This window comes from Ambystoma mexicanum, chromosome 10, assembly GCF_040938575.1.
Source record: "Ambystoma mexicanum isolate Mex_15411 chromosome 10, UKY_AmexF1_1, whole genome shotgun sequence".
Classification (NCBI taxonomy): Eukaryota; Metazoa; Chordata; class Amphibia; order Caudata; family Ambystomatidae; genus Ambystoma; species Ambystoma mexicanum.
In genome coordinates this window covers 1,303,434,350-1,303,446,474 of record NC_090932.1, presented here as the reverse complement: position 1 = coordinate 1,303,446,474, position 12,125 = coordinate 1,303,434,350, and the positions used below count along the sequence as shown (strand labels likewise).

Below are 12,125 nucleotides of genomic sequence, written 5' to 3'. Positions count from 1 at the left end.
GATTCAAATCAATAATTGTGTCCCCAGCAGACAGATTACAAATGTCCTTTGTGTGTATTGCCTATTTTCTCAAGTGATTGATTCTTTTTTTTTTCAGCTTTGGTCTTAATTCTTTTTTCAAAAACATTGTTTTTCAGCTCTAGCCAAGGTTCTTTTCTGTTTACCCTTGAGTTCTGTCTTAGAAACCTCCTTAGTGCAGTTTCCTATCCCAATCTGCTTCTGTCCCTCTTTTGGCACTGATATCATCAGGAAGGGCAATAAGATTGGTTAGGGCCGAAGGACTGTCCAAATGTACACTCACTAAAGAGGCATAGGACACAAGCTCCCACTACATCAGAACATGGTTTGATCGTCTGGTTCGAGCCCATCGCATCACATTTCGAAGTCAGCTCTGCGATTTTAGCAGCATTAACTGCTACATTTTGTGGGAGTTGTGGATCCAAACCTGGCTCTGAAGGAGACTCATTGCATACATTATGTGCCACTATCTCAGCAAATGTTTTTATCTGAGTTGCTGTAGAATGAGTCTCTGCCCTCTCGTTACATTTCTGAGTCAAGACAGATATTGCCTCACAAGTAAACTGTCCCTCAATTCTGCTGAGTTTCTCAATCAGCTCAGACATCTGTGTTTGGAGCATCCTAACTTCACCATGAGTTTGTTCATGGCCCCTGTCCAACAAGTTGAGTATTCGAGTGAGGACGGGAAACACTTCAGAACTCACTCGAATCTCATCAGGACTGGGCACTATTGAGGGACCAGACTCATCATTTCTTGGTTCATCGCCAAGAATATGATCGGCCAATGATTGTTCAAAGGGGTTAGAGCCCTTGGATTGGTGGCTGGCAGATTTTTCAGATATAGGGGAGCTGATGTTTTGCCTAGCTGCAGCAATTGATGATGGAATTCTATCTATCGCGCCAGTTACTGCAAGGAATATTGCGGGAAGGTGCGCTATACGAATAGTTTGGTAAGTTGTTACAGAGGAAAACATTCTCCACGCCATATTTTCTTTGAGTGACGTGAGTTGAGGACTTGTTCGAAAGCCTAATACGCTTTCTTTATTCTGATTCAATTGCAGGAGCTAGCATCGAGAAATCAACGTGATGATTAATACCTCCCTCCACTCCATCAATCTTTTTTTGTTTTCTGTGTCAGGGATGGTATCCAAATTCACATCCTCATTCTCCCAACGTACGGGCGAGATTTTATTTGCTTCTTTTGTAGATAAGGAGCCTGAGGCGTGTTTATAAGTAGGGACATCATTAGAAAATACTGAGGTTACATTTACATAGAGAGGAAGTGCTTGCTTTAAAATACATTCTTTGTCGCTGTTGTCCTGGGGGGTGGGGGGGACTTGTTTCTCCATGTACAGGGGCTACATAGTGAGTATCTACAACATTTGTAGGAAATTCCAAAGTTTCACTTCTTTAAATAGAGTGTTTTTTGTAAAGGGGCTTCCTGAATGCAATTAGCCTCGGACTTGTACCCAAGATCCTAACTGAACCTCTGGGTCCTTATGGTTGTTTTTCAACACTTGCAAAACTTGGGGCTCAGCATTGTTTAAGGTCAGACGAGTAGTATCTACACCAGTATCACAAAGAATCTGTTGGAGCTCGCCTGCCGGCATGTTGGCTATACGACCCACGTTCTCAAACTCATGCGAAGAGCGAGGCATGGAATCTTAGCTCTTTAGAATAGAGGCTGGCTCATTTGTCTCATTAGCTGAGCCGCCCTCTGTAATAGTGACGTGGGCGTTTGGCATCGCGGACTCGGTAGGTCAAGCTGAGTTAGCAATTGAGGTTTTCGGTTTGCTCTTTGTTAGTTTTCGTCTGCTACGCAAACCTTAACCATTATGAGATTGCGTTGTCCTCAATGCATACAGCAGCGTTGGGAGAACGTTTTCTGTGACAAGTGCGTAAAGGCTAAATTAATTAACGTGACATTGTCAATTGGGTAAATATTTCTGAAAAATGCAGTTTTGATAAACAGAATCAAAAGAAAAAAAACTATCTACCTGGTGGCAGAGACCCACGAGCACTCTGATAAATAGTGTCTCGATAAAGTAACATAAAATTAGGCACACCCACACCACAACAACCTAACAGCCTTACACTTCCAAGGCACTTCCAATGCGGGGGCCCAATGCGCACATGCCCGAATGTATGTAGGCTGGCTGGAGGGCTGGAAGTGTAGGGGGCTGGAGCCTCAACACGCACAGAATCTGCAAGGACCAAGAACAACAAAACATTAGCGGAATACTACGCATACGTTAGAAACACAAAGCGTCACAACAATGAGGGGCAACCCACCCTCAGTAGCTCCACACCAGTGTCGTGTAAATTGACTGAGCACAACAGAGATATGAATGTCAGTTATGGATATTTACTCTGGGCTTTGAAGTCCAATTATGGTCTTTGTCCGTCCAAACACACGCGGCGTTAGCGTTTCACTGCTTTCAGACAGCAACACCTTCCTCTTGTCCTTATAGCCTCGTCCAGACAGCAGAGAGGAAGAACAGCATGGCACAGCAGCGTCTCAGCCCAACAGCCTTACACTTCCAAGACACTTCCAATGCGTTCTGCTAGTTTACCTTAACATTTCATTTGAGTCTCACTTTTTTTTTTAATGTGGGCTAGAAATTCCGGCTTTTTTTTAAACGTTTTTGCAAGTCTGTCCTTTAGACGGCAAACTGAAAGTTAAGCTGGCTCAATTGGGCGTGCTGCAAAGATCTAATTAAGTTATTAGTCTATCCAATAGTAATAGTTTCTGCCCGTGGACTCTGAACTCCATATTGACTGATTCATCAGCATGTGGCACCATAAAAGGTTGTCAGACGTCCTCATTTGAAGCTTTTGGCCATCTGTGAAGGACGTGCTGCCTTCTGGTTGTTTTACCGTTTGTTGCCCCACTCTTTGTGAATATAATTTTGTTTCTGTTGCTTTTGTTTTACCCATTTCTCTATGCTGATCTTTCTTTATGGTGCTGTAGTATTTGAGTTTTTGTTTCTTCATTTTACAGGTATTATGTTCAGCCGCAGTGGGTTTTTGACTGCGTGAACGCCAAGATTCGTCTTCCTGTAGAAGATTACTTTCCTGGAGTGGTGCTGCCTCCACATCTTTCGCCATTCGTGGTGGAGAAAGATGGAGATTACATTCCCCCTGAAAAACAGAAGCTACTGGCCTTACAAAGGGGTGAACATCAAGGTAACAGTTTGTATAACCATGGAAGGTGGGTCTTAAGCATTCCCAGCGTTCTACCGTGCGGAAATCTTGCAGATTTCTGCCACCTTCATCCATAATCTGTGCCTTTTTGAAGTGTGAAGTCCTGGATAGTGAAGTGTGCAAGTTATGCATGCTTCTAATCCCTTATAAAACAATTTGTAAGTTTCACACCTGTTTCCTTTTTAATAGCCAATAATTCTGCTTTTTACAACATATGATAATCCACTGTAGTTTCTGCTGTTTATTTTTTTTTCTGGCTTCTGGGCTGGGTTCTTCTCCCAGCCTGGCCTAATCCATAGCCTAACTAAGTACGGCTTTGTCTGTGTGCTCTGGCTCAATGCTCCTTCTGACTCCCAAGTCAGGGCGGTAACACTTAGTCTTCCAGAGAAAGTACTCACATTTGTTAGTCATGTGGATACGCGGGTGGAATTTGGCCCGTCTCAAATGGTTCCTGGTTGTGGAACCTTTTTACCTGGCTATGTGTCCGTTTTGATTTCATTCGTCAACGTGGCTGTTGTCTTTGATTTGGCTCTCTTCCTCAACATGGAGGTCACCTTGGTTTGCTTCAAAGACCTGAGGGGAGGAAGCGGAAGAGAGAATAGAACATGACTAATCCTGGTCTCTGTGTATGGTGGTTGTCGAGTAAGAATGAGTGCAGTCCAACTGGTGTGGCACTACACAAGACTTATGTCTTGGTATTGGGTATCCTACCTTTAAATATAGGCTTGTACTACACAAGTTGGTACTGTGACTGAGCAGCCAGCCTTATCTTAAGAGGGTTAATGCGAGTGGTAGAGCTGTTTAATGAAATCGGTAAGTTAAGTTATCCAAGTAAACACTCACTTTGTGTATAAATAAATATTTATTATATAACCAATATATTTAAAGCATTCTTTAAAAAGCAGTAACATGCAGTAATATTAATCCCAAATTAGGATTTAATTCAAAAAGTGAACAATAAAGCAGGTGAGTAATTCATTAATATGTTACACATTTTCCAGCACTCAGAGGTGACGTCATTTGAGGTCAGTATATTAATGGAAGGAAAGGTTAAGGTAACCTCAGAACAGACTCGCATTCTATGAAATGTTTGATTCTCCCAAAGGGATGCAGGCAGTCTTTTATCCCAGCATTGCATGTTCAAACAATTAAAACCTGTAAGGGAATAAGAACTGCAAAAGCCAAGTCCGTTCTGATGGTCTTCTTAGAAAAATGTTCTTAAATAGTTAGTGTGCAAAAAGAAATCTGAGGAGTCACCTTCAAGAAGCACAAGCTGAAAGAGCAAATTCAAGTTAGTTGAGGTCAACGCAGAGTAGGGATAAATGGCACTCCCAAAGGTAGGAAGCACCGCAAATGACAAAAGGATAATGTACCTCCAGCGCCCCACAGTACCTTTTGAATTGAAGAGGTTGTTCCAGCTGGATGCCTTCTGGTTGCAGTGCAGCAGACCCTTATTCCTCATCCTTGGTCGTGGTGACAACAGGGAGGACCGGGCGGCTACGGCAGTGTTGGGGCAGTTTTTCTGAAGTCCAACTAAGGGCTTAGTAAAACCATTTGACTGAGGCAGTACAAGACTCCACTCTTAGTATAAGGCTGTACCACCCGAGTTTGTTGGTAGCATAGACAGAGCAGCCAGGCTTAATGAGGGAGAGAGGGCTGTAGATCAGTACAAGTGAAATTGTAATACAAATGGTCCAAAGAAACACTATGTATGTAAAAATAAATGATGCATTTAAATACAGGTAGGCCCAGATCCATCTAGAGGTAAATAAGTACTGTCACACATTATATGTAATCACAATTATCAGAACACCACACTATGCATGAAGGTGCACAGACCAAAGCATAAACCTTATTTGGAACACATAGCAGTAGTTCTAGGGAAGTGAAACCTTTTCATACAAATTCAGTACAGGTCACACCTATTCTTGGAGTAAAAAACAATGGTTACTTTCACAATTACCTTCAGTAATGCCAGGGCAGTAGACCCTACTGTTAGGCAGAATTGCATGCAGTACCCTGTGGGACCACCACATACAATTAGGACTACATGTCTAAGCAAAACCAACCTTTGGTATAAGTCTGTAGAACAGTTTTGTGGTAGCGAGCTGAGCAACCAGGCTTATCTCAAGAGAGAATGTGAGCAGTACAAGAGGTGACAGGTCATAGAATCACGGTGGTTCAAGTAGACACTTACACCTAAGGTTTCTTGGTAAAACACTTATTAATTTATTACACAATCATTTAGAAAACATTTCACTAGAAGGAGGCAACTTAATATTACACACAAATGCACTTCAATAGCAAACCAATAAGTTTCTGAACAAATTAGGCTCCCCTGAAATGGGAGCAAAAGGGCATTTCATTTACTTTGAATGGGAGTAAAAAGGCACAAGTTAGCAGAATAATCACAAATACTTTCTTAGGTAGTGCAAATAGTTCTAGTTCACTAGAGAACTCGATTCAGTTCAATAGGCCTAGAACCAAGGTCAATGGACTCGTGTCTTGGATAGGAAAGAACAGTTTTTGAAGTAAACAGTAAAGTCTTTACGAAGGTTCTCAGAGGTAGTTTGTACGAAAAAGAATCATATGTTGGGTCACAAGCTCATTAGGCCTGCAAGTTGGGAAAGTTTAACAAACTTTCACAGCGAGAGAAGCGCGCTTTCAATCGGGTTGGCACAGTACTTTAGTATGAAGCAAAAGATGCAGCTGAAGACTTTGGTTCCTGGCACTTCTTGCAGATCTCGCTGTTCCTGAGCCTTAGTCATGGGGACAAGAGGGAGGACGTCGGGGGACTCCTGCACTGCACGGGTCTGTCGGAAAACGGACAAAATGGAGTCACTTCAGTTAAGAGTAGCCGTTCATCAAGCACACAAGCTGGTGTCCTTCCCCCTGGTTAATCCTAACCAGCTCCGAGAATGGTATCCAGGTGGCGTAAGAGTTGATTGGTCCCACCAGCTCAAAGGAAGAAGTTGTCCTTTAAGGGGCTTCTCTGTCGAAAGGAGCTTTGGCGATTCGGACCTGCAGCAGCGCTTCAGGGCAAACCAAACGGTCCAGGAGATGCAGCAGCCCTCCTCTTCCAGCTCGTCTTCGGTTCTTTCGTTCCAGTGGTCGACTCTGCTTTCCAGTCCTAGAGACTTGCCTTTTAAACAGTTTTCTCCCATTCATTCCAGCCTAGCTGCCACTCACCCAGCAGGGTGGCTGTCCTTGCCAGACAGTCAGCCCGCCAATCACGCCAGAGTGCATTTGGGTCCCCTAGGAGACTAAGAAAAGGGAGTTTCGGGCACCTCCCCCACTTCCTGCCCACCCAGACACTCCGGTCTTCAGTCCTGAAGCCTGCCAAAGACATGGAAGCAAAGGGACAAACACTAGAAGGACCTTTCCAAAAAGAAATGGCGAAAAAAGACAGGGACCCGTTTAAACAAAGGGGCTTAAGGCGCCAACCTAAAAAACATGGCTCCTGGTCTTCGTGTTCGGGAAAAGTCATGGTAGTTAGTTGTAAAACCACTGCCACCAGCCATTTCGATAGAAAAGGGTGGCATTTGACTGCTACATGAGTTTCTAGACACGGGATACTACAACATTCTATAGGAAGATGGTGTGTGCTAGGTTTAGGAATTTTAAAAGACTAGTAGTCAATTTAACCTTACATTCTTTGGGAAACAGTAGTTTATCCCAGAGAAGGTATTTAAACCTTTGGGAAGACTAAAAAGACACCCCTGTGTCACTGCACTGAGGGTGCTGTGTAGCACACATGAAAAGATGCCTATGGAGTTATCTAAAAACTCCATAATCAAAGAACACAAGAGTAAAACGCACATCAAAATACATGAAAAAGTGTGGAAACAAGCCTCACACTCTTTGCAGGTAAATTAATCAAGTCCTCAAAATCCTGCAAAGTTGCTGGGGGGGGTCTCTAAGGTGAAGGGAATTAGCACATTTTTCAGAATTCTCCCGAACCATCCCATTGCAGTGCAGGAATCCCCAGAAGTCCTCCCTCTTGTCCCCACGACTAAGGCCCAGGAACACCAGGATCTGCAGAGCTGCACAGGAACAGAAGCCATCTGCTTCACCGTTCAACTTAAAAGTACTGTACAGACTAAGAGAATTTACCTCTTGTTGTGAAACCTCGCTTGTCCTCGTTGGAGACTTGTCTTGGTTGCATCTATAGAGTTGCTAGCAGCCTCTTTATATCTTGCTTGATCTCTCTTCAGCCTTTGACACTTTCAACCATGCCATCCTGCTTAACTGTCTCTGTGATAACCTAGGTATCACTGGTCAGGCCCTGGCGTGGTTGACTTCCTTCCTCTCTGACCGACTCTCCCAGGTCTAACTTGGGTCCTTCCTCTCTGCGATCTTTTTCTCTACCTGTGGTGTCCCCCAGGGGTCTAACCTCTCTCCCTGGCTGTTCAACCAATACCTGGCACTTCTTGCCACTGCATTGCCGCTCTCTGCCCCAACTTTCAGTGCTACGCGGATGACACTCAGCACATTTTCAAGCTACCTTCGGCCACCTCTTCTCCGTTCCCTCATCTCCGACTGTCTGCTATCCAGGAGTGGTGTGCTGCAAATGACCTCTGCCTTAATGCCAGTGAGATTTGAGATTCTCCTCATTGGCACCCCCATTCCCTCCTTTCCTGTAGCTCTCTGGCCGGCCTCTTGGCCCTCTTCCTGCTCCCACCTGCAAGGCCAAAAATCTGGGAGCCATCTTCGACTCCACACTCCTCTTTCTCTCTGCACATCTCCGACGTCCCTAAGAAGTCACACTACCAGCTGCACCTTCTCAAAGGTATTCTTCCCTTCCTCCAGAAGCTCACTGTCTCCAGAGCTCTGATTCTCTCTAGGCTGGACTATTGCAACAGCCCCTTTCTAAATCTTCCTGCTTCTACTCTACACCCTCTGCTACTCATCCAGAACAGGACTGCAAGACTTGTCCTTGGCTTCAAGCCCAGGGATCGTATCTCTCCAGGACTGAAATCCCTGCATTGGCTCCCAGTGGCTGCGAGGATTAATTTCAAAACCTTCTGCATCGTCCACATGGCCTTCTGGGGCCTCGATACCTTCAACTCTCTTCTCTCTTCCTAAATATCTTCCCTCTTGAGCTCTCCGCCTCCAACTCCCTCAGGGTCAGTCGTTTCTCCAAGCAATGAGTTGGTGGTAGATCTCTTCTGCTGGGGCCTCCCTCTGGAACAGCCTCCCTGCTTCCCTGAAACTTGAGGAGAACCATCTTCGGTTCCGGAAGCACCTTAAAACCTTCCTCTTTGCTTCTGCTTTCTCTTCCCCCTCTCCCCTGCTTAAGTCCTGACTGATACTGATACTGCACTGCCTCCTTGGCAACCCCTGCACATGGGGACTGTTTGCTGTATCCCTACAGTTACCCCCCCCCTCCTCCCCCTAACACTTATGATTGCACTCACCCTGCACTTGCCACCAGCTGGACATTCTTTTACTTATCTTATTATCCCAAGTACGCCCCCCCCCGGACTCCCTCTCTACCTGGCACTTACGCGATCTGAATCTCACCTGGCCTTGTAAGATCATTGTCTGTTTTCCTTCTGTTTCCCCTCCCTTGCCTCGCCGCACCTTGAAACACTTGCGTATAGGTGCATTATAAATGCCATATCCTATATCATATCACAAGCCTAATCGGCTTGTGGCCCTACTTTGATTTCTTCTTATTCTACAAAGCCTTCTGAAACATTGTGCAAGACCTTTGCTTAACTACAAGAAGGGCTTCAGTTCACCTTGACCTTTGCTAACTTAACATTGGCTGACCTGGCTCCCTGAATGACTCTTCTCTCCTCTGCTTGTTTGTTGGGTCTTCCTTCCAGGAACGGGTTAACTAACTTTGCATTGGGGGTTACCAAAAGTACTTTGTGTGATCTCTTGTTCTGTTCTAATAACCTTTTCCTTTGACCTACTCCTAAGTCTGATTCTAAATGAGACAGTGATTTATTAATGTCCACAGCACCCTAACTATTGAAGTCACCTGAGGGTGTAGGTAGTGTCTGTGGGCCATCCCAAAAGGGTATTTACTGTTCTCCAGCATGGGGTCTGGCATGGATTCACATGCTCATGAATATTCCCCATCATCAGGCCGGGAATCCTCGGTATAGAAAAAAATCAGTATCAGTTTCGTTTCTGATCTGTCTTTCTTAGTAGTAACCAATCACTGGTCTCTGGGTCATACTGCCCCCAGCCAATGACTGCCCTCTCCCTAAGCCCCGCCTCTGGCAGCCATCCTCAGATTTATACCGCACGTTCAAGTGTTGGGAGTCCTCGTGCTGTAGCTCTCGAGCTTTTGCTGCGTTTTCACGCTTTTTCAGGAGATTTTTTCTCATTTCGATTAAAGAGCCTCAAGCTCCGCCGTTTCTACATCCGATCAACGGGGACCCGTTTTGGAGTTTTCTACGCCCCTCAAGGGTGAAGGTTTCGTTGAGTTACGCTTTTGGAGGATTCCAGAAGTTCCGAGGCCTACCCTGGACATGGCCCAGGAGAAAGGACGCTAGTTGCCCGGGAAGCTGTTCAGAACCTGCCCTGGATACCACCTTCAGAATGTGTTCAAGGAGGACGAGCATTCGTTATGCCCCTACTGTCTCCATGAGGACAAGACGCGCGTGGAGAAGGACTGTGTTTTGTGGGAACATGTCAGAGCGGGCCATGAAGGATCGCCACCTGCGTCTCGCCAACTGGCTGGAAGGTAGGAGCCCGTCAGGCGAGAAGTCCGAGCGGTCTTCTAAGTCCTGTGAGGGCGCCCTGGCGATGGGGGCCCAACAAAAAGGCCAAGCACCGTGAGTGCCGAACGGTCGGGCTCCTTGGCTGCCAGGCAGGGCGCACCCTCCCCGGCGCCATCAACCACGAGCCAATGCTCTGGCTCGGGTAAGAGCAAGTCCGAGAACCCGGCTAAGCTTCTGGAGAGGCCCCGGTCGATCTCGAAGATTCCAGGCAGAGGGGGAGCGAGGCTCGGACCCTCTCCCAAGGTGAAGGCCCCAGGCGTGCAGAAGGTGACGGTGGCCTTAATTCACCCAGCTAAGACCTCGATTGAGGATGTCGCTGCGGCCCTGGCTCAGCCTGTGGAGGCGGCCTCAGGATCCAGAGTCTCCCTGCCACCGCGGAGGGAGTCATCTTTCAGGCCCATCGAGAAGACCCCTACGAAGTCCCCGCTGGAAAAGGAGGGGGAGGGGCAGGTGGCCATCGTGGATACGGACACGACCTCTGAAGAAGAGCTTATCGAAGTTGTGGAGGAGGCCCATCCCATCGGGAGGGATCCCGACGAGCGCGACTGTGTCGCCGACTAGGTTCCTCAAGAGCCCTCGCGCCCGTCGTTTCCGGTGCCGCAGGACACTTCGGCGGCCATTTTGACAGCAATTCAGTCCTTATTCTCGGAGATCAGGACAAGGTTGCCCCTCCCCCCTGACGGAGGTACCTGAGCCAGACCTGACGGGGGAACCGGAGCCGGGACCTTCGGAAAGTCCACCGTATAAGAGGATGCATCCTCTGCGGCCCGCTCTGCGACCCCGCCCGCACCCCCCCCCCCCCGGTCAACCACCCACGGGGATGATACAGGCACGGACACAGCTACGACAGGTACAGATGACGACGGAGGCGACGACGGGACGTGTCACCCGTCGCCCCCCTGCTCGGGCGTCCCCGCCCGACGAGATTGGATCCTTCCATGCCATGATTTCCAGGGCATCTGAGCTGTTCCAGCTCTGCCCCGAAAAGAAGAAAAAGGAAGGGTTCCTTTACCAACGGCGCGAGGCTAAAAGGAAGACGGTCCTCGCCGTACCGCTTCTGGATGACATCTGGGATGAGGGGCTCTCCCTCCTCAAGAACCCTGCCACGGCGCCTGCAAAGAGGGACCAGTACGAGAAGTAGTACCGGGTCCCCGATGCTGCCCCCTTGTGCCTTCGGGCACAACCTACCCTGGATTCGGTCGTCTCGGCAGCGGCAAAGAAGAAAGCTGGGGGGGCATCGGCCTCGACATCAACTTCCCCGCTGGACGGTGAGGGCAGGAAGCTGGACACGATGGGACGACGGGTCATCTCATCCGCAGAGGCGACTATCAAGACAGCCAACGCCCTGGCTATCGTAGCTGGCTACGACAGGGAGTTGTGGTTCAAAATCGCCCCTCTATTGGACATCCTTCCGGACGCCAAAAGGGCTGAGGCCCTTGAAATCTTACAGGAAGATGAGATTGCTTCGGACCACGCCATCTAGGTGGCAACGGACATCGTCGACACCGGTTTCCGTCAGTTGGGCAACAGCGTTTGCCTGAGACGACGAGGATGGCTCAAGGCGACGGATTTCCGCTAGGATGTACAAACCAACGTTTTGGACATGCCCTTCGACGGGAACAACCTGTTTGGAAAGGCGGTTGATGAGTCCCTTCAGGCTATCAAGACAGAGACTGCGCGGGCACTGGGAGTGCTCCAACAACGACGGCCATCCTTTCGGAGCGCCGGAGGCAGGCAAGGTGCCTCCAAGGGATCCGGCAGTGTCTCCTCGACGTACCAAAGCACAAAAATCAAGCCAGCGGATATGTAAATAAGTCTACTGAAAGAAGCACAAACCCACCAGCAGTCGGGAGCGGTCCCTCTATAAACTCCTCAGATCACTGCACATAATTCACAAAAACATTTATGAAAAATGTGTTCCTTTATTTAATTAGAAACATTAAAATGATTATTAAGTCAGAGCTCTTACATGAATATGAGTAAATGTAAATATAGAACATACAACTATACAGCACGAATAAAGTGCATAATGTGAAGAAAATACTAATTTCCCAATAGGAGACTGCTAAGAGCTTGCTGCCAGATCACAAGCTTGGGAATGATCACCATCATAACTACTGAGGTGACATGCGAAATAAACCACAAGTACATAAAAACAGTATAGTG

General features: G+C 47.3%; 1 protein-coding gene across 4 annotated transcripts in view; it reads left to right on the top strand.

Moving 5' to 3' along the window:
* PES1 (pescadillo ribosomal biogenesis factor 1) overlaps positions 1-12,125 on the top strand; it is a 297,019-nt gene that overhangs the window by 257,289 nt on the left and 27,605 nt on the right. For all 4 annotated transcript variants that reach the window (XM_069619320.1, XM_069619321.1, XM_069619322.1 and 1 more), the window contains one exon: positions 3,020-3,204. In XM_069619320.1, coding sequence (XP_069475421.1) covers positions 3,020-3,204 — 185 coding nt within the window. The remainder of the gene's footprint in view (positions 1-3,019; positions 3,205-12,125) is intronic.